The sequence below is a fragment of the Sander vitreus genome, chromosome 16, assembly GCF_031162955.1.
Source record: "Sander vitreus isolate 19-12246 chromosome 16, sanVit1, whole genome shotgun sequence".
Taxonomy (NCBI): domain Eukaryota; kingdom Metazoa; phylum Chordata; class Actinopteri; order Perciformes; family Percidae; genus Sander; species Sander vitreus.
Genome location: NC_135870.1, coordinates 23,241,698 through 23,269,266, shown reverse-complemented (window position 1 = coordinate 23,269,266; position 27,569 = coordinate 23,241,698). Strand labels below are relative to the sequence as shown.

At 39.9% G+C, this 27,569-nt stretch overlaps 2 protein-coding genes across 4 annotated transcripts in view; one reads left to right on the top strand and one right to left on the bottom strand.

Annotated features, from left to right (window-relative positions):
- The window catches only part of stxbp1a (syntaxin binding protein 1a), a 39,471-nt gene extending 25,609 nt beyond the window's left edge, over nucleotides 1-13,862 (bottom strand). For 2 of the 3 annotated variants that reach the window (XM_078271143.1, XM_078271142.1), the window contains exon 1: nucleotides 11,446-11,544. In XM_078271143.1, coding sequence (XP_078127269.1) covers nucleotides 11,446-11,482 — 37 coding nt within the window. In that variant the 5' untranslated portion in view covers nucleotides 11,483-11,544. Of the gene's footprint in view, nucleotides 1-11,445; nucleotides 11,545-13,661 lie in introns of those variants that run through there. The other variant, XM_078271144.1, reaches the window with a different exon arrangement.
- The window catches only part of niban2a (niban apoptosis regulator 2a), a 38,396-nt gene continuing 23,827 nt past the window's right edge, over nucleotides 13,001-27,569 (top strand). The window contains 5 exon segments of the mRNA XM_078271141.1: nucleotides 13,001-13,303; nucleotides 20,493-20,623; nucleotides 24,254-24,382; nucleotides 24,479-24,584; nucleotides 24,777-24,944. Of these exon segments, the coding sequence (XP_078127267.1) occupies nucleotides 13,249-13,303; nucleotides 20,493-20,623; nucleotides 24,254-24,382; nucleotides 24,479-24,584; nucleotides 24,777-24,944 (589 nt within the window). The 5' untranslated portion in view covers nucleotides 13,001-13,248.

Below are 27,569 nucleotides of genomic sequence, written 5' to 3'. Positions count from 1 at the left end.
AGAGGGAGGAGCTGAAGGCTAGGACAGACAGGATGAATCAAACTGCTGGTGTTTTGAAATCAGCAATACATTAGCTACTGTGGTTTTGTCTGTTGATATGACCCACCTATCAACATGGTGTGCAGTTTTGACACACAACTCATGGAGCTAATTACTTTAAAACCCTTGGCGGCCCAAAAGTCGTACTCCTTCTCAGAGTCATAACGCAGTCAAATCTGAACACACAGACATGATACACTACTTTCAGTGTAACTCACACTCAAAGATAGTATCTTCAATGTCCATCACGAATAAACAAATCCGCATAGAAGGAAAACGACAACTTCAGAACTTGCCTGAGAATTATTACATTTTTAAGTTTTCTTCAGTAGCAAAGTAATGTAGTTGTCTGTACATCCATGGGTACATTGCAAACATAAACTGCTATTCAGCATAATTGTAACAGACAAATATAGGATAAAAAAATGCCTTGACTAAATGTCAAATTGTATCTCAAGACTAATTCAAATGATATTGCCTGTTTACATCAAAACCATCACCTCAAAATTTAGAGGTATGACAAATAACAGTAGGTGTGACAAAATTCATTAATAAACATTTTTTCTCTATCAACATGGGTGCTCATGAGTGTTGTCATTTTGTTGGAGGGGCCCACAGTGTCAGACTTTTTTTTTTTAAAACTGATTGATATATATATATATATAGTATAAGATGGAAGGAATGAAGGATAGGATAGGATGAGAGAAAGGACAGAAGGATAGATGAGATGTAAGGAAGGATAGAGACAGATAGATACAAACTCTTCAGTTACGTATGTAAATATATAGCTCAAATTTTTGTTGTTAAAAAACTACAGAATGGGCCTTTAAAAGCAGCATACGCACTACGACTGACTGGAATTTGACCGAGTGAATCCAGAAACACAGCCAGACCCCGGCCTGCACCTCCTGTGAGGCAGAGGCGCTGTATCTGACCTCCTGTGGGACGGATGATCTTGGAATAGTACGAATATTATTCTCACTGAATGACAGAGAGATTCCCCGACTCGGCTTCAGTCTATTTCCAGCATCTTCTGTGTCTTGTTCTGCAAGATGCTCTGTCAGCACAACAGCAGAACCAACTGATACAAACCAAAGCAACAAAAAATTAAAACTGACGCACATGGGCTTTTATTTTATTAAGAACAGAGTACTGTGTCTTTGGAGCTGCTGAGGAATCTGTGCTAAATGCTCAAAGTAACAGTTGTAAAATCAAAGCTGGTTCACTGTTATTCCTAAAAAAGTCTTGTTTTTCGTCCAGCAGCGGCTTCAGGCTGCAGGATGAGACAAACAAAGACGCAGCGGTTACATCCGTCACTCGTTTGCCCTTTTCCTCTGCTGCAGCTGATGTGTTTCCTCTTGTTCTGTGCTGCAGCATTTTTCTGATAAAGGGTTTCTGATAAAAGCAGCTCCAGTAACTGAACTGATACACTGTATCTAATTTATTAGTAGAAACTACTGTTTTTTTAAGTGATTTTCTTATGTTTCAAGATGTCACACTGCTCAAAAAAAAAAAGAAGAAAAGTCTCTCACCCATTAATAGATACAAAATAAAACTTTCACATATTATATTAAATTGTCTTCTAAAGGTGAACCAAGGATCAAAAACACAGCTTTTGTAATTCATGTGGGTCAATGAAGGGGTATAGTTGAGGGGAAAAAATTGGTTATCGATACATATTTAGTACGGGGGAATATGTATATAAAGATTACAGTCTGTCAGGTTGTGAAAGCAAAGTTAAAGGTGCATTATACAATATTTTTATATAAACAATAAATCAAATGATCAAAACGTGGCATTTGTAGAGACAGACAGAGAATTATGAGACGTTTCTGCAGTTCCACTCGGCTCAACAGAGCATTTTTAGCATCTTTTAGCCATTAGTTCTGGATTCATGGTCAACAAACTCCACTCTCATTAATCCCGCAGCTGTTTTCGGCAAATAAGCTCTGACAAACTCACTGTACGCTACTTGTCCAGAACCAACACACAAAGTTGGCGACTAACTGGTGAAGAAAATGGAGCATTTAGTAATTAAAGAGCAAGATATTTTTCTCAGGAGATGGTGGAGACCAAACTAGAGCAAAATTAAGAGGGGATATTGGACTTACATTCATCCTGTGGACACAAACACAAATCAGAATGAATGCTAGTGTTGCTCCATGTCGGCTGGATCTGCGAATAGGTAACCGTTTGCCAATAGCCCCTTTCTGACCTGAGGGATTTTTGCAGTTCCTAGAACATAACGTTCCTAGAATCCTTTTTTTCTCATGTTCCGACTGGACCAATTTGGGGATTATTAAGTTCCTCTGGCCACAGTTCCTGTAACTCTTTCAGCTCCTACTTCAGGGCAGGGTCTTTTCCCTTTCCCGCATGTGGTGGTTAGATGGCTGTGTTATAATAACAAAAGGTCAGTTCCTGTGGCCACTTGGCCAGTGCAAATGCAAAAACCGGTTTTGGGGGAGAGTAGTTAGTAGAACTGTTTAGAAGTGGACTGTTCCTATAACTACGTTCCTGTAACTACTTGGTTGGAAAGAGGCTAATATGTAGCTTTTTAAAGGTGACAATATGTCAATATTGTGTTTTTAGCTTGTTCCACTGCCTCCAAGTGGCTAAAAATACATTTAATGCAGCTTTAATGTACATTTGAGTACAGAATTCTGAACTATTTTAAAGCCCCTACGCATTCCCAATATACTCCTGTAAGGAAAAAATAAAACTGGAATTTTATAGCATGACATATTTGTAATATGTTTTATCTTTCTTGTTTAATAGACTGGCTTAATAGAGTGCAATTTAAGAAAGTATGTAAAATATTCCACCCAAACTATTTTATTTTGTCTTCAGAAAATAGACAAGATTAAATTTATCCATTTCATATTTAAATATATAGTGAAGACAATAGTGAAGACAATGAAGACATTGTAGGTTTTTAGGGTGAACTGGATGGAAAACATACTGTGACGCTATATTTACAAAGCTATTTCCTCACTCCTCTCTTTTATCTCCTGTGTTGACCTATACCGAGTCATGTGAATAAGGAAAATATAACAGAATAATAAAGTGGACGCAGCACACTCGCGTCACTGATGACTGAAAATGAACATTAAAATCACGTCCGGAAGAGACAACACTGTGGATTGTTCCTTTCTAACCTCCTGATAGAGCCACAACAATACAGGAACGCACCAGTCAGACAGAAGGGAAGGGACCTGAAAAAACAGTGCAACAGCTGTGTCAACCAAACAGGCAGGCAGGCAGGCAGGCAGACACACACACACACACACACACACACACACACACCTCATAATCTCTCACATCCAGTGTAACAGGATACACTTCCTCATGGCAGACAAAAACGAAGACATATCAAAGGCATAAACGTTTTTTTGTCAAACCTTAAAAAAAAGTAACTAGTAAAAAAAAAAAGAAGCAAAACATCAGAAAATCAACTGCAAAACAGATTGAAAAAATATGTACGTATATATAAATATACGTACATATTTTTTGACAAAACCAGACAAACTGACCACACTCTGTGGGTACTAAACGCAAATAACAATTTTGCCACAGTAAAAAACAAGTGCGATGTTCTACATGATATTGCTAATTGGATCAGCTCTGACTACACATTATGCGGCTGACAGTTTCTCCCTTTGTCTCATGGTTATCTCCCCTTCAGGGACTTTCACCTATGAGGACATGACCCATTTTTTCTCTGGATCTCAGCTTCACAGCAGCATCACTGCCGAGAGAATCTGACACGGCTGATCTTAAAAGAGACAGGAAGACATTTTTAGCAGGGCTCCCACTGAAACACAGCAGCAGCCTTCACTGATCTTCAGTTCAGAGACTTTAAGTGTGTGTGTGTGTGTGTGTGTGTGTCAGAAAAGCACTTGAAGCTTCACTTGTAGGCTCTCAACTTAATAAAAAGCAAATGTAAAAAAAATTCAAGAACACACGAAACCAGGTCTCCACCATAGTTAACGAATAAAATAAAAATGCGCGATAAGCGCCGGACACAGTAACGGTGCCTCTGCAAAATAGCCACGGGAAGGAACTTGTTTTGGTGGAACACGTGCACGTCGGGAGGCAAGCTCTGGTATTAAAATGGCTGTCGAGTGTGTGATGAGAATGTTACTCAAAAAAAAAAAAAAAAGATTAATATAATTTGATTGTTGGTTCTAGCCCGGAGGAGTTTAGAATGGCAACACAAAGAAAGCACAGGGTGAGCGACATCAAGCCGAAATGAGAGACATCCGGCGGAACCTCCGGCAGCACCGGACCATCCCGTAAATGAAACGTTGTCAACTCTGGTTATTATTTTTGACATTAACCAAACAATTGATCAATTGTAGACAATAATTAACTCATAACTAATACATGTTATTTGCATCTCTTATTGAAATGGTGATCAATTTGTTTTGTAGTCAGTTTAACTCATGGTGAGGTTAAATTCATCAGTGAGACTCAAAGTGTAATGTAGCATTAAACATCACAAGTTGTGGTTCCCTGCAGTTGAATGTATCTCGTGCACTGTTTTAATTGTAAATACAAAATATAAACTACATGGAAAAGAGCATAAGAGTACAAATCTTGAAACCCAGAGCTGGTCTGCTTTTATGACCTGATATTAGTCTGCAGCCTGGTCAAACAGGCCTGCAGTTCCATATCACCCTAACCGGCCCCAACCAGCACAAGTTGGTTGTGAGAAAAGCAGAAGAGGATCGTGAGTCTGTAGTCTCTCTAGCCTCCAACATCCATCTAGTCAGAGGTCAGAAATGATGCAGGTTAATGAGAGGTGCAGGTCACCTGGTCAAAACAGACATTGGACTGATTTGAGGACCCTTTTCCCATGACCTGCACCAATGGGTGATGGGGGGATGACGTACAGCAGCAAGGGAAAGGCAGAGTCATGAGACCTGAGCACAGAGACCCTCTGTACATGTATCTGTATGTTTTTGTTGACAGTCGCTTTGGTGGCATGTCTGATTCCGACCAGTTTACAGTGTGGACAGACAGTAACTCCATCATGTCCTGCTCTTCTTAACGGACTGAATTTCGATGTTTAGCCTATATTTTTAAGACTAAGCCAAGCTGATGCAGTTTCGCAGTCATATGAGCAAACCTGGAGGTTTGCACTGAAGTATGAAGGCTTGTTTCCTTCCCTTTGTTCTCTTCTGACAAATATATAATTCTAATGAATTATAACTCAAATGCTATTTGGGCAATTGCGCACCTTCCATTTACGTCCACTAAAAGTGCTTGTTTTGGCACTGACATGCTCACATTATTATTATTCTAAGTGTCAACATTATGGAAAGGAAACCTACAGAGATAGACCTTTTTGTTGAAGAGTGGGATCATTTTTTGTTCAACATGAAACAGACCTGAAAACGCTATCGCCAAATCCACCAGACTGGTGCACAAATGCCCAGAGTGGTTACATTGCAGCCTGTATCACAGCAGCAGCGTTCTTGCTCAATACTGGACTCATTTCAAAAAACCTTGTTCCCATTTCAGTCTTCTCACTTAGACACAAAACGCCACTTACGCCACTTTACCTACTTAGTCATTATAACCACGGTAGTGATTATTTATCAAACATCTCATTGGGTTAATATTTAGCGAAAACACCAATATTCAAACCTACGATATCGGCGCAATATCGATAGAGTTATTTGGTCAAAATATTGTGTTATTTGATTTATTCCATATCGCCCAGCTCTAAATTCAAGCGGTGTATACATTGGCTTGCTTTTAGCACTCTAAAGAAACTAACTAGAGATGGATTTAAGTGAAGCTGGGAAAGAGAACCCCAGGGTGCTGAAAATGGCAACCAGTATATAATACTGTAGACTGTAAGAAAGCAAGTGATCCACTGTGATCTAACAGCCTGGCTAGAGCGCTGTCTGAAGCTCTGAGTGCCCTGCAGTCTCCTCCAATGTACTGTACAGCAGTTACAGTTACAATTAATGTACAGTATAAAAGCCTGAACCAATATAATTTTGCATATGAAATCATCTTACAGTTAATATAACAACTTGACACATGGGACCAGAGCATCATGGCTGGCGTGACTTGGCACCAATTCTATGTAAGTAGATATTTCTGTAACGCTGTTATAAAAATGTCTCCACTGTGTGCATGTGTGCATTTGTGTGTGTGTGCGTGTGTATACGCAAAAGGAGGATGAGCGAGCAGTCACGTGCTGCTGAGGAAGAGTGGGAGGAAGAGGATGTCTGCCAGATCTGACACATCACTCTTCCTCAGTGAAAGAGAACGGGGATTCATTAAGATTATGAGCCATTGTAAACATGAATTAGAGAGCTCTATTTCAGCCAGCCCTTCATGCTCTGTAACACTGATGACATTTCGGCATGGATTTATTTGGGAGTGTGTGTGTTTGCAGCCTGCGTGTGTGTGTGTTTGCTGTGTGTGTGTGTGTGTGTGTGTCCGACACGGAGAGTAAATAAACACCAGCCTGCTTCCAGATACTTCCAAATAAGAGTGAGCTGACTCATCACAACCAATCGGACACTTAAAGGAATAGTTCAACATTTTGGGAAATGCACTTATTTCTTTCTTTCCAAGAGTTAAATGAAAAAATCAATAACAGTCACATCTGTGTGTTACAATAAGTACGTAGCTAGATTTAGTATACGGTTAGCCAAGCTTAGCATAAAGACAAACAATAAAAAACCGCTCGCCTGGATCTATCAAAATAAACCATACCATCATCACCTCTAAAACCCACTAATCAACACATTGACTCTCATTTGTTTAATCCGGGAATAAAGTGAAATGCAACAACTACAATTTATAGTTTAAGGGGGAGTTAAACCATATGTTGGATTTATTCAGATTATTCATCTGCTCAGTACTGCAGCATCTCCAGCTATAGTGCAGGTTCCCTGATACATTGGGCAATCACAGGTTTTGATTCTGTTCTCTGTACAGGAACAACGATACCAAACCTGGTAACCTCACTGTGACACCAAAACTCCAGGAAGCTCCATAATCACTGCACCTGGCTTTTGTTTGCCAAGAAATTGAACTTTGGACAGAGCCAGGCTTGCTGTTCCCCCTACTTCCAGTCTATATGCTAAGCTAGGCAAGCCACATCCTGACTCCAGCTCTGGCCTTACCGCACAGACATGACAGTCATATTAATGTATGTTATTCTCAGCAAGACAAATGGGCGTATTTCACAAAATGTCACACTAGTACTTTAATGTTTTCAAAGTATTGCAACAAGAACAAGGACTAAACGAAACAACGATACAAAATATTAAGATTCCATGCCCAGGTAGTCATACCAACAACTCAACTGGCATCTTTCAGCACAAGCCTTGCATCGTTTCCTGTTTTAACACTGAACTAGGGCGCTCATCAACTAAAGACATTCTTAGTCGACTAATCGATTCGATTTAATTGACAGATCTGTAAAACTGAGTTTCTCCACAAAGAATCATATAAAAGCACCACTTTAAAACTTGTGTTTACCAGAGATGTGTTTATATGTTTCTTGTAAATAAGTCATTCAGCATAAAAAAAGTATTTTAAAAATGACTAACGGACTGAAGAAATATTAGTCGACTAAGACCAAAACGACCAATTACTAAAATCGACTAAGAGGGGCAGCCCTGCACTGAACAGTCCACATTTATTGTAGCCTAATTGCCAAAATATAACAATATGAAGATTATTATATGGCTTTAATTCCATTGTAATAGTGTATAATCGCAAGGAATTGGGACAAACTAAGTGTTTGACAAACAAACAGGTAGATGCTAACAGTTTAGCTCTACCTCTGTATTCATAAACTTATCGTTAACACGTGAGAACAGAAACAACGCAAATCACTTATTGTTGCAGGTGTGATATGCCATTTCAATTTTTGGATTACAACTGGCAGATTTCAGCACTCTGATCAGCTGACTGATGAATAAAGTGATCAAAATGCCAAAATCAGAAAGTAAGAAAATGTGGTAACACTTTCTGGAACACGTATTCACTACATTAACTGGTTGCCTTTTAGCATGCTTGTTAGTATCTTAGCCTATTGGCCATTTATTAGTCATATGTATTAATGCTTTATTCTGCAACTACTAGGCCATTAACTAAGAGTTTTCACTCAATAGCATCCTAATTACTGCTTATTGACAGTAGTACATGAATTATGATCTTAATATGCTTTGATGAGTATGGGCCTTATAAGGTGGTAGTGCCACAAGAATAAATATTGTCTATTCTTATGTAACAAAACACAAAACTGCAAGTGTTAGTGTCCTAATATATCTAAATGATGGCTTTCTAACTCAGAATATGTTCCCCATTCTTAAGTGAGGTCTTGCTCATAACTCATAATCACAATCACTTGGTCATGCAGAATAAGGCATTAATACGCGTTTCTTGTGACTAATAAAGAGCCTTAATGCTGCATGCTAATAAGCAACTAGTTAATGGTGAACATTCCTACCTTAATATAAATGTTACTGAAAATTGATGTTCAGGGTGGAATGTTATTGCAATGTCAGGCTGTTCCTTGTCTGGGTCAACATTAAGTCCCAAGAGGCCTCTTCAGAAATACAAGGAGTGGAATGAACGTGTGCACAATATATCGTAATGAGGTCCAGTACAACAGCCTTATATGCATTACATTGTAAAGCGTTCACCCCCTGAATGTTAAATACAGAACATCCTTTCTTTTAATCACAGGGTTGTAATTTACAAAAAGAACCGCTGTGCTCCCTCAGTTTCACCAACCTGAGTGCCTGCATAGTTTTTCATGAAATGTCTATCAGCTCTGGTTTTTGCTGGCTGCTGAGATCCTCATCATTTAGCTTTATTTTCTTTCTGGGACGGATGCTCATATACAGTCATGTAAGGGGAGAGTGAAGCTCTGCTTACTGCCCATCCCCCTCCTTCATCCTGGCTGCTACATCCACTGCTGCAGAGAGGACCCATGATGGTGTTGCCCTCCCTCTCTGCCCTCACCACCTCCACCAATCCCATCCCAGCTTCACCTCAGCCAAACAGAGCGCAGGTGTTGCCTGCTGCGTCCCTTGCCTTTACCTACTGGGAAACATGCACGAGGGTTTACATCGTTCTGGAAAAGACAATTCAGTTGACACGGAGAGCCTGCGCGTGCCTGCCTTTAGTTTTACAAACTGGGTTATGTAATTGCCAGTTACAAGGCCTACATCACGGAATAATGTAGAACAAGCAGGAATGTTTGGCATGTGAAGCTGTATTGTGTAATGTTGTAGGAGTGCCGATGATAGAATTTCTATCAAATATCAGTCTCAAATCAAAAAATGTTGCCATATTACAGAAAGATCCTATACTAATTCTCACCTCAACCACAATATAGCACTAGGCCTACTCACCTCTTTAAAAAATCTGCTCTAACTCCCCAGCAGGACTGGCCTGTAATCCCATATTATCAGTGGACTCTCATCGTGGCAATATGATCCTAATGATTTACACAGTTCCATTGTTAAAATCAGTGATTCCAAGCAAACTAATCAAAAACTAACAAAATGAGTCGATAAAGTTTTCGGTTGAGACGTGATTTTTTTCAAATAACAGTGGAACACAGTTTCTTGCAATGAACGCAAGGTTGATCACTGTACAGTATATGTGAATATGTCTTAATTCTAAATAATGTACCAAATATTTTATTTATTTATATATATATATATATATATATATATATATATATATATATATATATATATATATATATATATATATATATATATATATATATATATATATATATATATATATATATCTATCATGTATTGTAATCCTAGCTTCAAAGAGAATTTACATTTGTTTGTTTTTTTTGTAACCATTGGTGGTTCAGGCTCAACTCTTGCTCCATGTGGGAGGCCTGATTCTCAGCCAAAGCACAGACCTTTTCCACTTCTATCATATCCCAGCAGAAAAATACTGTGTCTCTGTAAGACTGAGGAAGTGGATGTGTATGTTTGTGTGTGTGATGGGGTGGGGGTGGGGGCCCAAGAATTTGCAGCAGGACCCATTTCTACAGTCTATGAGCAGGACATATGACTTGTGATTCATCCCTGATACGATTTAAGAAATTTAGAGATTCAGCAATCTTACTGCCAGAGAGCAAGACATTGTTGCAGAGCGTGATTGGATTTCTCTAGTGAAATGTGAAACCAATTCAATAAGATGAACAACAGATATCTAGTAAAAGAAATCCTGCATCAAGGGCAGGGCTCCTTAAAAATGAAGAGAACGTGCAGCTAAGAAAAATGACATGATGTAGGCCTATTAGATACCTTCACGCCTTCTGTTAACTGGTCTCTATGAGTCTTTATCTCACTATGCAGGCCTGTCTGACATTATCACGACCACCAACACTTGCACCCAGTTGACCCTGTTGAGGAGAATGGAGCTGTGCCTGCATCAGCACCACACACTATGGAGCATCAGCCGAAATAAATGAGTCTAACAAAATCAGTACTGGACAGCCGAGTCTACAGAGTCCTAATAATGCAGGATTACGTGTGATCGGTGGCGCACCGCCAGTAAAGGGCATGATGATGGTGATGGTGAAACGGCATACACTGATCGTTACTGGACGGTAGATTATGTAGCCTACAGATAATGCGGGTTTTCCTGCATAGCGGCGTTTTAAAGGCAACTTTCTCGTCTTGGATACAATCCGCCATTAATATGCAGCGGAGCTGACAGCAGCTGGATTGAGCTCTGAAGCGCTCCGGTTCAGAAAGGGTGGTTTACGCAATCTCTTATGCTCCATCAGAGGGGTGAGGCACTGCTGAAACCAGGGAATCCCACGGATGGAGAGTGTTAACCTTTACTCACTTCATAACCAATATCTTTACATTAGATTATTAGCTATAATTGGCTAGCCAAGGCGTGAGAAGCAAGTGTCTGCAGTAGACTATACAAAACAGCAGGCATGTTGCAGCTCCACTGCAGCGCTGATTATTCCTGAAATAAGCGCTGATTAAGGCTAAAAGGGCGTATGTGGGCTTCATTTTCTCCCAGCCTAACTGCATCCTTCTGGAGAATGGTGCCTACGTTCATCAGTCGGCTAATCACCGCGAGTTAAAATCGGTGTTCACGTCTCCGCGGCATGAAATACAATTGCGCATCGCACCGCAGTAGCCTAGTGAGACAAACCAGCCTCTGCGGGCTATCTACAGCTCCCTCACTACACTGCTGTGGTTTACAATGAGATACAATGGAACACCAAGAGCATCACCTTCACCATCATCATCACCACCCAGAAGCACTAAATGCCATCCGCACCTTTCAAAAACACACAAACACAACCGCCTTTGTGAGCACACCGCAGCGCTGCATCTGACCAGATTTACAGCAAAATAAAAGAAATAAGCTTACTTTCGCCGACCACCGCCTTTAATCCGATAGGTGCCATGATGCTGCTGAGTGTTGGACTGAGTGTTCACTCTCTGCTTCCTTCCCCTTTCTCTCTCTCTCTCTCTCTCTCTCTCCTCTCTGTGCTCACTTCTCATCGCTGCGGAGGAGCCTCCATTTGGAAACGTCACTGCGTATCCTTCCGCATCATACCCCCATTGGTGGTGCTGGATCATTGGCTACAACTGCGACTTATTAGCTTAAACTTCTTACTACAGTCTTGTTATTGCTCTTTTGTCCCTGGTAAAGCCTCTTCATATCATTCTATTCTATTTTATAGCCTTCTATCCAGGAGCATGCCATTCATTGTCTACTACATGTAAATATATATCGGCCTATAATAAATAGAGATTTAAATACCACATCACCATACGTCATATGTTGGCCTATAGTTCTGTTATTTTACTTAAAAAAATAGATATTGTTTTAATGGGCAGAGATTGCCGATCTGCAATTAATTATTCTCTTCATTGTCGATTAATGTGGCTATTGTACTGTACATGTGATGTCTACAAACTGCTCATTTTGCCTGAAAACCCAAAGTAAAAATATATATTAGTTTAGTTTACAGCGATATTAAGAGAAAAGCAGAAAATCCGCACATTTCTTGAAAGTTGAAATTAATATAGAAATGTTGCTTGATATATGGAACTCTTGAAAAATGAGACATAACTGCAATAGCTGCGGATTCATTTTATATTAATCAACTAATCTATTCGCAAACTGTTGCAGCACTAGTGGCGATTATTGCCGTTACTGTGTATAGTGTATGAAGTATATCAGTGATAGTCAGTGAGAATATGTAAAAATAAAAATAAAATAAAATAAAAGGTTGAATTATTTCACACCTACCTGCTCTGTGAGCATTGTTTATTATATATATATATATATATATATATATATATATATATATATATATATATATTTTTTTTTCTTTTTTTTTAAATGTAGTGACTTAGGCCTATTTGATTTACAGGTTCGCCGCTGTGAAGTAAGGTTTTCTGCAGTGACAGGCCTAGAGCCCCTCTTAATATTAAAGAGCCGAGAAACAAAGTGTCCACAAGGGCGCAGCATGTATCTTTCAGCGGGAAAACGCAAATACTGGGCATCATGGAAAACGGTTTTTCTCTTAGTGCAAAACCTCTAACAGTAGGCCTTTTGGGCGTTAAGAGTAGTTTTGAAATTAATAAATACAGAATATTAAACTATTTATAAATAAGCCACATTGCAATTGGGGGTGATCTTGTAATATAGTATCCTAGGTTATTCTACCTGTATGTTTGTATTTCAAATGTCATATTCGTAAGTTAGGCTATTAGGCTATTAGTTGAACGCTAAATAAAGTCGGACTGCACCTAAACCTAACACTTAGATTCACAGTAAATATCAAATATGGTGTGAGACACTACATTAAGCTCCAGGCTCTGGCCACACCCTTAGCAGGGCCGCCTGAACACGTTTAACCAGTGATGACTCCCAGAGGGTGTGTCCTGCCACTGTGAGCCAGACTAGTGTTCACCTCCGCCTGCTTCTCAGCGGAGGGGAGTCGTTACCTCGCCGCAGTCCGCCTCCACACTCAGGGGAAAGCGGGAGAGAAGACACGCAGCAGCGCCGGAGCCGTGCGCCTCTCAGGGGGAACTTGATTTACCAACGGATCTGATCGGATATTTGAGACTACTGGAAATACTACTGAAACCCATTTTCTCTTTGGGTGCAACCTGTAACTAGCTTGGATACTTGAAGGATCTGTGAGGCTCTCCTGTAACCATGGGGGACGTGGTTTCATCTCACCTGGATGAGAGCAGACAGGAGATGATAACAGGTAAGAGAGGAGTGACCGAGCTAAAGGACGGATATATAGTTTCCTATACCCTGAAGTTCCTTAAAAGTTATTTTACTCGTATCCAAAACATACATCATATACAGTATATCCAAGACATTTTCAAAAACAACGTCATTCGTTTATATTTCCTCCAGTAAGGGTATCTAAAAACTAAAATCATAAAAAAAATAATGTCTTAAATTAAAATGTCCAAACAAGGGGCCTTAGAAGTCATCCAACATTTTTAAACAGTGTCAATTTCAACATAAACATTTTATCTGATTTTCTTTTTCACAGAAAACGCATGCTTGTGTGTTTGAGAAACTCTAGATAAAACAAACTGACCTGTCATACTGACCTGCAGAGAAAAAAATCCAAAAAATAATCCGACTTCTATTTATTAATATATGTGGTGTTAAAATAAATTGAACTCTGATCCTCTAAGCTTTCCCCGTTTCATTCTAGGACAAAGCTTCTCATTCACATCAGTGTATTGTTGCTCTGCTCTACTTGAACAGTTCCCCTGAATCCCATCTCGCTGCAGGCCTATTTCTCAGAGATAATAAGTAGGTTCCCCAAAGGGGAGCATGTTTTTATAAGTTTGGGACTGGTTGCTTTTTAAGTCTCCGATTGCTCCAGCCTCCAACTGTGAACTGGGCAGGTCTGTGTCATTACTTCAACAAAGCATGCATGCAGAGGGAAGCAGAGGAACAGTGCAGAAGCTGAAACACTTCAATTAATCTGTAGATGCTTTCTTGAAATTAGAAGACGGTCATTGGTAGAAGTCTTTTGGCAATGCGTCCAAGGTCCAAAACATCTCAGGAAAACGGGAGAAGCCTTGTTTTGATTTTGTAGTTGCTGTTTAGCTCCTCCAGACTTGTGCTTGCTTTGCAGAAACTGTTGTTTTCGAATCATTTAAGGCTCTTTCAGGGTTATTGTGTTTGTGTGCGTATGCTGGCAGGCACACTTGCACGAGGAAACCACTTCTGGAAACCAAAGATTATGTTCTTGAGGTCCAGACACTCAAGTTTGTTTGTTGTTGCAGTTTCTTGCGAACCCAAAAGAGAAATACTCTCAGAAATAGTTTAAAATAGTAAGAATGACATTGTTAGAAGCTGGCTCTTGTGGTGGTGGTTTCTCGGTTTACATCTGTTCTGTATGTTTATTACTCAGTCTTTAAAGAGATTGTGAGACTGAGTGTGGTTTTGCTGAAACAATTCAAAAAATACAATACACTTCATAATCGTTTACGCCACAAACGACAAACGTGAATATTTACATGCTGCTTTTCTCCGTTTTAAACCATTACATATAGAAAATCTTTGACTTTTGGACTGTTGATCAGACAAAACAAGCCATTTGAAGACTTCACCTTGGGCTGAGGGAAATATTTGTGATAGCCATTTTCACAAAATGTGAAAATTACATAAATGAATTATTAAAGCTAGAGTGCGTAGTTTCTGCTTCCCCCATGAGGAATTCGAAGTAATGACAACAAAACTGTCAGCGCAGCTAAACGATACAAGCCTTCTGTGATCGCGCAACACCCCCACCCGTCCTCTACGCAGTTCCTTTTTCTTATTATTATATTCACTCGATTTTCTGCGTGCGAAAGTCGCCGGACGACACCATTTTCTGAACATAGCCATACTGAGAAATACAGAGAGAGTTGTGTGGAGCTGATAGTTTTTAAAAAAGTTACGTACTAAAGCTTTAATGAAATAATTAATTCATAGATATAGAATACACGTTTTTGCAGCCCTATAATGCAATGCCCTTATCTGGCGTCATCCTCACTTAGGCCTGTAACCATTATTACATAATAGTCTAATTGTCAATATTTTTACGTAATCGCGGTTTCTTTGTTTAACCGCAATTAATTGCCAACATTAGCTAAGGTCCTAAGGTATGACTGTTGATGGTAATTGTTGACTTTGTTTGGATATGCCAAATTGTAATTATATAAGCGATTATTGATCAGACTAAAAAATGTTAAAACTAAAGAGGCGTTCTTTACTTTATAGGCTGTGTGCCAGTGTTATTACATTATCTGGCTCACATAACAGTGATATACTCAAAAGATGTATCCTGGAATTCATTTAAAACTCCAATTTGTTTAATAAACGTAATAAATAAATACATTGTTTTTATTTGACTGAAACAGACAATTATATTGTTAATCACAATTATTTCTGAAACAATTAATTGTACAGAAAAATTTGGAACGGTTACAGCTCTATCCTCACTATATCCTCAGAATGAGCTGAAAAGAGCTGTAAACCAAGATTAAAAAGGTGTTGAGCATGAAAGTTTACTATTGACCCTGGGAACAGTTTGTGTGACAAAATAATCTCATCTCAAAAGGTCCATTTAGTAGCTTATCGGGAGTTTAAAACTGCCTCTCATATTTTTCATCAGTGTTTGGAGCTGGCTCATGTGACAAAAGTTGGTCTATTTAAAATCTATTCATGATTCAACAGCCGAACAATATACAGAGCCACCGTCGTTTCAAGTTTTGAGCAATAGATTACCCAAAATAGTGCAATGTTTTCTGCTTATCAGTCTGGCTGAGAAAAAGATACAAGTGAAGAGATGAGTCAGAAGGGGAGGAGAACATAATGAGTGAAGCTGCAGAAGTAAAGCAGGTAGAAACATGTCACAAAATTAATAAGATGAAACTGTTGTTTGGCTCTCACACACCCTCTTTCTGTTATCTCTACCCATCTACCTGTAGATCTTTTGAGCTCTTCTTTGCATGTATGATTTAACATATCAACAGCATAACAAATAGCATGCCCTTTAAAGAGTACTTTGACCTGTATGGCCATTACTATTGAAAAAGCTCATGGTGCATGTGAGCGTGTGGGAGTGAGAGAGTGAGTGAAGAATACTCAGCATTTCTGCGTTGGGAGTCTTGTTGTGAGTGTGTACCTCCCAACAAGGTTATTTCCTCAGCCGCGCTGCCCAAGCACATTCTCAAATGATCGCTCCTCCCTCATGCGCCAACACAACACAGTCACAATGCGCACTTTTATAGACAAGGTTGTGTGCTTGTTTGTCTACAGGCTAAGTAAACTCACCCATAATGAAGATCTTGAAGTTTTTCAAATATGCGTCACAAAACGAGACTGTGACTTTTAAATAAACGTAAAGGCAGGGAGTGAATGACGCTGACATGAGCCAACAGCTTATGTCAACATCTCATACTTTCTTAAAGCATTTTACTTTGACCTGACCCTTTAAAGTTATTTGGCTAAAATCTTACTTTGTGAAACACTCATTACAGCTGCTTCAATACAAACTGATCTCAGTTTTTCTGTCAGATGTGAAGCAGTTTGTGTAGTTGGACAACTAGAGGTATACAGTATTCAAGTGAAACTGTCATACCGTCAAGAAGAGTCCAGCCTCTCTTCTGGAGTTTGGTTCCAGACCCACTGCTATGCGTAAAGGTGAGCCCAACTATGTCTAGTTGGTACCGATCCACCTCCCGTACCTCTGCCAGGGGTCAGCACGCCTAGGTCCTCGCCTCTGGCTGCCACCCAGCTGACTTCAACGCTCAAGTGGACAATGATGGGGAAACCTTGGCCTGCCCGCTCTGAACCCTAGTGGGGCTTTGTTATTGGACTTTTATGCTAGTCATGGATTGGCCACGACAAACACCATGTTCGAGCATAGGATGATTTACTGATACTACGTACCAGAACATCTTAGGCCAAAGATTGGTCATCAGATCTGCAGCCGTACGTCTTGACCACTTGGGTCAAGAAAGGAGCAGATCTGTCCGCTGATCACCACCTGGTGGAGAGCTGGATCAGATGGGCAAGAAAACTGTCAGAAAGACCTGGTAAACTCAAACGTGTAGTGAGAATGAACGGGGAAACATCTGGCTGAGGCCCCTGTCCGTGAGGTTTTCAACTCCCAATTCCGAAAGAATTTCTTATGCTTGTCGTGGCGGCAACCTGAGAAGGAGGCCATCAAGCTGAAGGAGGAGGCTTTTTGGGCTTGGTTGGCTCAGGGGTCTCCTGAAGCAGCAGACAGGTACCGAGAGGCTAGAAGGGCTATGGCTTCTGTGGTCCCTGAAGCAAAAACCTGGGTGTGGGAGGAGTTCTCATCAAGGAAAAAGCAGGGCTTGGTTTAGGGAGGGGAGGAGAATGGCTGACCTGACTGGGAATATTATCCAGCGGTGGAAAGAGCACTTTGAGGGATCTCAACGAAAACATCCTCTATGGAGGAGGCAGAGTTTAAAGACTCAGCCTCACCCATATACCTGGCAGAGGTCTCTTAGGTAGTTTAGAAGGTCCTCAGTGTTGGCTCCCAAATATTTATTTATTTATTTTTTTAAAGGGGGGGCTGGAGGGGTCATGGGAGTTTGTTCATCCATTCTACATGGGTTTTGTAGACTTGGGAGAAAGCTTACGACCATGTGCCGTAGGGAGTCTTGTGGGAGATAGCGGGGCCGTTACTACAAGCCATCCGGCCGTAACCTCCGTATTGTCGGCAGGACGTCAAACATGTTCTCAGTTGGTGTTGGCTAGGCTCTGCCTAGGTTGCAAAATGTAGATAAATATATTTATTTAGGCCTTTTTTTATTGGCATTTTTTACTGGGCATCAACCTCGTGTTTACACATGCATTGTTTGAATAAAATAGACCTGAAACGTAAATAAACGCTGATTGAAATGAGAGCCAATCGGTTGCATGAGACATGCGAGTAAAAATCCGTCTAAAAATGCTTGTGGTCGAGACACCAGGTTATCTTTTCCAGATCTGTTAGGCTGTGTTACAGTTAATTCATTCACATAACAAATTAGGGCACCATCTTATTGATGGGGTGTCTGAAGTCTCAGTTTGACTTGTGGGTGATTTATGATGTGGTCTTTCTTACCAATTCCAAATTTTCAAGAGCCCAAAAGACTTCCCATGTATAATTATCCAGTCTGCTGACTTTGGCACAGCAAGACAACCAGTGGAAAGTACCGACTCTCTACACATTTGGAATGGAAGCCCCTTTAGCCAGCACTTATCTTGTGGAAATTCAATTTACACTGGATAGAGAGAGTTTCTATCAAACATGTCCACAATAAAAAAAAAAATTTAAAAAAAAGAGTGACAACATTAAGAGAAAAGTTGGCATAAGATCAATATCTTGTGCAAACAAGATAACAACAAACATGTTTTGGGAATTCAGGGGCTCCGTAGACAAAATAGCCGCATTAAACAGTTACCAGAATGAACTGAGTGAACCAGAATGGATGATAAGACATTCCTAAACAGTAGGGCTTTTTTAAATACTAATGCAAATACGGCACCTGGTTTTCGGAACCAATACTTTTTTCGATTTACTGCTAGTATTTATCATTCACCAAAAGAAGCCAAACTTTTCAAATGTTAAATGTTGTCTAAACACAAGTAGACGCACGAGAACTTCAAAAAAAGTTATGCCAGGAAAAAATATATATCAGGAAATATCTGATCAAAGAATAAAAAAAAAAAAAAAAACAAGATTACAAATCTGACTAGATATTCAAAGGCAACTTTCAGTAGGCAACCTGACAGTATTAAATACACGGTTCTACAGAGATATTTTGTTCTGTATCAAAAGAGTATCAAGGTTCAATAGCTAGCCCTACAGAACTATGGATTTAAGAGTCTTTGTTTTCGCTGTCTCCCAATCTTCCTTTATGTTTCCTCTAACCTGCCCACCCATCTCATCCTGGTATGACAGTGTTTTAATAAGTTTGTGTGTCCCTGTCCTCTGTCTCCACTACGTTCTCTCCCCGTCTATCCTGTCCCGTCAGCTCTTTCCTTCCCGCTCTCCCACTACATGCCAGCTCTCTCCTTCCTGTGTTGTCCCTTCCATAAACAGATAATAGTCAACACTGTCTGCTGCTGACTCAGCCAAAAATGCTGATCGTCTTGCAAACTGACTCTTTTTTTCAGCACAGGAATGTGGGAAAAGCTCATGTTCCCACCAGCAGGTTCTGGGACTCCTTATTAGGATGTGGTGACATGGAGGAAAGTCAAGCTCTGAAAAGCATCTATGCAATACAGGAAAACATTGATTTAAATGCATTGCAACCTGTAGGGAGACTCTACACTTGTCACTCTAAAATAGGGATGCAACTAACAATTATTTTCATTATCTATGGATCTCTTAGCCTATGAAACGTCTGAAAATACTGAAAAATACTGGCCACAACTTCCAAGGTGACGTCTTCAAACTACTTGATTTGTCTGACCAACAGTCCACAATAGAGGATGGATACCCGAACCAAGCCCGTCGGGGACCCGGTGGGACCTGGTGGTACCTGATGGGCCAGGCCGGGTTTGGACAGATATTTAGAAATGATGTTCGGGTCGGGCTCGGTCACATCAGAGCGATAAGGCAGTGAACATTTTAAAATTTAAAAAAGCTTATTATGTAGTTGCTCGCCTGTGTTAACATGCGCTTGTTGCCCCGTGTGCGCTGATGAGCTCATCTGTTGACATTTCCGAATGCCTTCCTACAAAACGTACATGTGTCATTAGTATGAGAAAGAAAATTTGATTTTAACTGGGTCGGGCTCGGACATAAATACCTTAATGCCTGTCGGGCTCGGGCCTGGCTTAGTTACTGCTCTGTCGGACCGATCCGCACTCTAGTCCACAACACCCAAAAATTATTCGATTTATGAGTACTTTTGAGGGTCAGGCTAAATTTGGCAGGAAATGTGTATACAATGACAAGTGAGACAACTAGAATATTTTATTTGATTGAATGGTGCAGCCATAAAAACATGGTCTAGAATGATGTTGATGAAGTTGTATTTTAACTATGCAAAAGCCAACCAAAAGTTTTACTGATGACAGAACTGTACAAGACAGCTGTTATAAAGTGAACAGTGCTGATAATACATGTTAGGTATCTCTTTGTCAAGTGCTGAACAAGAGTCACTATGTTTTCTTGCCCACTTTAAATTTTACTGTATGGCACTTTCCATAAAGAGCTGATAGTGGCAATGAAGGTTGTGGCCTTCGCAGGAGACTTTGTCAAGTCTTTCTTGTTGAAAATGAACTGAAGTGCTTGATCTGTTCTCCAATGACTTGTGATGTTTGAACCTAAATTAACTTCTTTTCACTTTTTCACATTCGTGTGATAAGTTTGTGTGGTATGGATGTTTCCTGATGTCTGTCTGTGTGTCCTCCTACAGCTCGAACCGGAGATGTAATGAAGGAGTTCAGTGATGTGTTTGAGCAGCAGTACTCAGTCGCTCTCTTTAACAGCGTTCGCTTTGAGATAGAAGGAGGAGGAGGAACGCAGTCACAGCTGCTTCACAGGAAGGCAAGTGCATTTTAGCGGTTATAAAATACAAACTATTGTACGTATGTGGCTTCCACCTGTTTCTGGATTTTAATATTTGTCATTTTCGGAACATATAACATGCATTTTGCTGTTAGTTTTTAACCCTGGTGTAATTTGCAAATTGAGTAAATAAGAAATGTGGTTCTAATTATCAAAATTTGCTACTCAGCATTATTATTTAACTAACCAGCTTCCTTTCTGCCATCTTACAAGATGAACAGATTCACACCATTGTTTGTAGCTAAACTATTTATGCATAACACAACCTTGCATCCATGTAAGCTTTTTTTAGGCAAACAGAGCTCGATGTTATACATGAGGCATGAATCAACTCATTCTTGGGGTCTATGTACCAGTACATTACCTAACAAGCGAGGCCTCTGCTTTGTCACTTTTTGAATTCCTCTCATCTTTTGGTTACTGAATGTACTGAAGGTCCCACTTTTGTTCACATTTTCAATCACTGAAGGGGAAGTGGAGCACATTTCACACATGAACAGAGATGCTGTTTGGAATGCTATAATGGCAGTTCATCTACTCTCTTCACTATGTAGAGGACAGCTGCTTCTGTGTGCTGATGGCATAAGTGCAAAATTATGCATATGTGAATTAACGCTTTGCAAACACAGACATGCACACACACAAGAAACTCTAGGGCTCCTTTTTTCTAATCTGCTTATTTATCCATGTTCACTTTTATGATGTAAAAATATAGAACTAAACATATCCTATAATATGCAATAGTACAAAAATCTGTCTGAAATTTGTATTAGAAATATACAATTTGCACCATTAACAGTGTAGTTTTTACCTCTTGCTTTTTACTTATTTACTGTAGAGGGATGCATTTTCAAGTTTTTTGTTTTTTACTGAAAGCATTGAGCTGATCAAACATTTCTGTGATCACTGTACCCTAACAGCAAAAAACATTCTGGGTGCATAAGTACAGTCAGTAAAATCCAAATGAAATAAAGTTTAAACCTTACAACAATCTCAATGTTTTAAGTGAAAATAAAAATCGAAACCGTAAAGCTTTATTATTTTACTTACATTAGCCTGTGGTCTAACTCAGAGGTTCCCATCCTTTTTGGTCTGAGGTACCTAACCCCATAGCCCTGGTCAGATGAACTTGCGTACCCCATCATCAATTCACAATATACACTCACCTAAGGGATTATTAGGAACACCTGTAAGATTTCTCGTTAATACAATTATCTGATCAACCAATCACATGGCAGCTGCTTCAATGCATTTAGGGGTGTCGTCCTGGTCTAGACAATCTCCTGAACTCCAAACTGAATGTCAGAATGGGAACGAAAGGTGATCTAAGCAACTTTGAGCGTGGCATGGTTGTTGGTGCCAGACGGGCTGGTCTGAGTATTTCACAATCTGCTCAGTTACTGGGATTTTCACGCGCAACCATTTCTAGGGTTTACAAAGAATGGTCTGAAAAAGGAAAAACATCCAGTATGCTGCGGTCCTGGGGGGCGAAAATGCCTCGTTGATGCTAGAGGTCAGAGGAGAATGGGCCGAGTGATTCCAGCTGATAGAAGATCAACTCTGACTCAAATAACCACTCGTTACAACCGAGGTATGCAGCAAAGCATTTGTGAAGCCACAACAACACGCACAACCTTGAGGCGGATGGGCTACACCAGCAGAAGACCCCACCGGGTACCACTCATCTCCACTAAAAATAGGAAAATGAGCCTAAAATTTGCACAAGCTCACCAAAATTGGACAGTTGAAGACTGGAAAAATGTTGCCTGGTCTGATGAGTCTCGATTACTGTTGAGACATTCAGATGGTAGAGTCAGAATTTGGCGTAAACAGAATGAGAACATGGATCCGTCATGCCTTGTTACCACTGGGCAGGCTGGTGGTGGTGGTGTGTAATGGTGTGGGGGATCCCTTTCGCCTTCAGAACTGCCTGAATTCTTTGTGTCATTGATTCAACAAGGTGCTGGAAGAATTCTTTAGAAATGTTGGCCCATATTGATAGGATAGGGTCAAACACGGTATTAGTATGGTGTTCCTAATAATCCTTTAGGTGAGTGTATGTTCCAAATGTATAACACTATTCATTATTTAAAAGTGGATATTGTTAATTATTTCATACAATTGCACTGTTAATATTAAGGTTGGTTTGGTCAGCAATCCTACTACTACTAGCCTTCTAGGCTACTACTACTTGGAGTGAAGCTGAATGCTTCAACCATATATCCAATAACGTTACTTTAAACATTACTTTTAGCTATAACGATTTCAACTTTTAGCTATTTTAACCGTTTCTACATTACTTTTATCTTTTAGATAATCATTTAGACCAGAGATCTTCAACAGGGGGGCTGGGACCCCTAGGGGGTCCTCAGAGTTACTGCAGGGGGGCCACCAAATTATTGTTCATTTCTTGAAAGTTTTTTCAAAAATTTAAAATGTCTTAACATGAATCCAACATATTATTAGCAAACATAAATCCACCTATTTGTGAAAAAGCCCCACTGATGAAAGGCTTACTGGCCGATAGGTAAGGTAGTCACTAAGGTAGCCATCCACAGATACAGTTAATCCTAAGGATTCTGACTCTGCCACATGTGTGTTTAACATTAAAACACGATTTATAAAATCATACCAACAATTATTATTATTTTAATAGCTTAGTATTCTATGCACTAAAAAAGGTATGTATAAAGGCGTAAGGCCACCCTACACATTTTTGTAGTTTAATATGCAACTTCATTTTATAATATGTAGTACGGGGTCCCTGCTCCATCTCTTTCAGTTAGGGGTTCCTTGGCTTAAAAAAAAACATTGGAGACCCCTGATTTAGACTGTTTAGTCATTACTCTCAGCTAGTTATTTCTACCATTTATTCATTACTTTTAGCTAAACTTCTGTGCTCGCTTGCTAACTAGTTTTCACACTCTTACATAACTGCAACCTGTAGTATTCAGGTGTTACGGTTGACTTCGGGTTAATATATTCTTCCAATCAAATCATAATTTAAATTTGTTCTAATTAGTTGAGCTATGCTACGATCTTTCCACGTACCCCCTGGGAACTGCATATATAACTCACACAACATTGTAAAGGATCATCACTTTCTTTCTGCTCTGCCCCGACATAGGCACAAGTGACCCCGTCACACATGCACACAAAATCTACAGATAAGTTAACCAACAGACAAACAGCTGCAAATCTGTTCTCCAACACAAAAACCCTGTTTTAGCTCTGCCACTTCCATCTGTCTTCTTCGTTCTTTCCTTCCTCTCTGAGCAGCCTTAGTTACAGTATTATTTGATCTAAGACAGGAAATCTGAAAAAAACAAAGTGGGTGTTGTGTATCCTTGTGTAAACACCAAACAAAAATCACTACCCCCGCATATTCGGAAACGCTAACTTAGCTTCGGGTCTCTTGCATAGTTCAGGGAGATCTGCTTGCATTTTTTTATTTTTTTATTGTTAGAGTAATGAAATCTCATTTTAATAAAATATCTCCATTAATACAAATTCTACATGCATAATGTTTGTATCACAAGATGCAATGATACATAAAATATCACAATGCATTATGCTTTAGCACCAAGTCGTGTCTCTGGGATTTTTCAGGACCCTCTGGCAGGCCGGTCCATCTTTTCAGGGAGTTTGTTTCAGTATCTGGAGGAGAATCGGAAGTGGAGGAGTCGCTTTGTGTCTGTGCCAAACAGCTACACCATCAGCCTCTATGAGAGCAAAACAGTAAGTGCACTTCTTACTTGACTAAAAAGTTGTCCGATTTGGCGATTTGAGTATTTGTGTTACAACAGCTTGGTGCGTTTGCCATTTCTCCAACAGGCACACGATCGGGGCCTTCACCCAAAAGTAACCATCAACTGCGCTGGGTATAAGGCCCTCACCTCCATGGAGGAATACACCGAGCTAATAAATACCAGCCTGCCAGGTAGGAAAAGGACAGGCAAAGATAATAACGAATACATACTGTAAATATGACAATATATAACAAATAAAAAACACGGCTAAAAATAGTTGACATAGTGTAGCCTGACTGCACTTATTTTGCCTTATCTGTCCGTAAAGCGCTTCCTATTGTCTTGTAGTTTCTCATTTCGTTCTGTTATGTGATCTGTTGTAGGTATCAAGGCCAAAGCGGGCAGTACTCCGTTTATCAAGTGTGCGTCCCAGTTCCCTCTCATCCTGTGGCACCCGTACGCCCGCCACCACTACTTCTGTGTGATGACAGAGAAGGAGCAGAACAAGTGGCATGCAGTGCTGCAGGACTGCGTCAGACACTGTAACAATGGTAACAATACACAAACAAACACACAATGACTTCCCTTCTACTAAGTGGAGCAGTTATACTACTAAGAAAGGTGCCTGGCAGTGTTAAATTACTGGAATTCTGATTATTAATTGAAAACTGTGATGAGCACAGGAGATGATAAATTGCTAAATTCAGTTGTCCAGAGCTTACAGTACATGTAGCCTACATTATTTGAACGGCAGCAGCGCCTCTCTCTGCCTCTCTGCCTTTGTCGACGGTTCAGAAGAGGGTGTGTGTGTGTCACAGTATGAAGCCTGTACATGCCATTTGAGTGAGCTGGATGATCTTTGAATGTGAGATGCTGCAGGAATGATCTTTCTTTTTTTTTATTAGTCTTAGTTACAGCGTGACATGTTGTCGTCGTCGTTGGATCAGAGCACCAAATTTTTACAGATTTTACAGCCCAGACAGACAATCTGCATCACTCAAATAGAGGGCAGGGACTTCATTTACTCAGCTGAAGAGATAACCAGACTTAGGCTATATTTGAGGCTATACGATTTTTTAGTTTCTCCTCTGATCATATTTAGTGAGATGCTTTTTTTTTTTATCAGCCGTTTTTGCTGTTTGCTGTTAATGCAAGCTCTACTCTCCATTTGTTTCAGAAAAAAAAAATCTTTCAGCATTTTACATAGTATAATCCTTTGTAGTACTGAACATGTGTTGATTAATCCCACTGATTGCAATACTCAAGTCCAAATCCCTTATTTTCGCTTCGATTGTGAAACATTTACATTAGTATTGTTTATCTTAACGTCATGAAAGAACAGCAAAGCAGACTCTACTTTAACCATTGAGGCATTATTAAACATGTCAGTGTAGTGATGTGCCGGCCCACCGAATGGCTTCTTCCAGGATTGTGGTGTTTGGCTTTAAATATACAAAAACACCTTTGGGAGACGCAGCAACTCCCCAGAGGGAACTGCGACAAACAAAACTAGAGACCATTCTGCTATGGGATCCCACCAGCCGTGACACCAAATCAGGCCTGGAGCATAAAGAGTTGGGGGGAAGGGGGGGTGTTCCCTACTTCAAGCTTACACCACATGATTAACATGATGTCTTTATCAAAAGCTTGAGAAATGTAGCAGAAAACTAACTGCTTTAATGATATTTTTTATTGTTACGGGTCTTTTTCCTAGCCTTTATTTGTTTGAGCATGCCACCATTATTTAGGTGCTGGCTGTTGGTTGTGAATTGGTGGTATTTTGGAGGATACTGTGGTGTGTTTTGCATTTGGTATTTATTTTATTAGTTATTAAGGTGGAGAACTAGTCTTGATCTGTTATTATTGAGGTTTCTTTTTGTGATGCCATGACTCATGTGTTATTGTTTTAAGACAGACAGCAGAGACATGCCTGAGGATGTGCAAACATACGTCATCCATTTTTTGGTCACATTGTCGTCATACTGTATCTCTCGGCTGGGCACAACAACTTAGAGCGGCTTTTTGTAAAATACTTTAAAGTGATATGATTGGCCTGCTTCCAAACCTTGTGTGTCACATGGCATGTCGACTGAAAATTATTACCAAGCAGAAATTGGCAGGTGTATTTAAATTTAGCAGTACAATGTAGTCCATTAGCTGCCTTCATATGAGGAGAGTCAAGTTTCAAGTTTTTGTGGTTTTGTGTTTTGCATGCACGCACGTGCATGTGTGCGTGTGCGTGTGTGTGTGTGTGTGTGTGTGTGTGTGTGTGTGTGTGTGTGTGTGTGTGTGTGTGTGTGTGTGTGTGTCTCTGTGTACTCATTCATTGTGCTATACTTAAAGTTAGGACAGAAAGAATCAGAATGAGCAAGAACCGTGGGAAAGTTGAGATAAAGATACAAAACTACAGAGATTCAACAACAAACAAACGACTGCTGCAGTGAACAGGATCGGGCTTGTTTGGATCCTGCTGGCTGCAAAGGCAGGTGTTGTTGACAGAGACTGTAGATCAAACATAGATTATTCATAAAGGTCCTCATACAAATTATGAACTTATGATCATCTATGAAGTATTTATTTACAAAAAGCCTACAGGTAAAGCTAAAACATTACTGGCTATATTCATTTTCCAGTTTTTCCTATTACAGGGATCTTCGAATCTAAGATACATATATGTACATTACATATTATTATTAGGGCTGAACGAATAATCGCATTTGCAATAATATCGCGATATGTTAAAATGCGATTTCCTAATCACAAAGGCAGCGATTTGGTCACGTGACTCGCGAGAGCAAAGCAGTCTGCACTCTGCAGAGAAAGCATCTACTTGGCATGCTTACACAACTAATAACTTATTTATATAGAGACTTTTAATGAAACTATATGAGGGTTTCTGCCTGGGAGTCAGAGAGTGATGCCCGGAGTCTAGAGATGTTTTTAAGATGAATAAAGGAGGATTTGGTAATAGATTTGATGAGAGTATGAAGTACACTGACCGGAGCTGGATCGGAGCAGGAGTGGCTAATGGTGAGAAATTGCTTCCTGTGTGATCAGGATCACTATGGCTGGTAGTGCCATACTCACTGCACTTTAGTCTGCGTTGTGTGTTGCGGTTACTGACTAGATATAATTAGGATTAATATTTAGATTAGGGTTGTCAATCGATTAAAAAA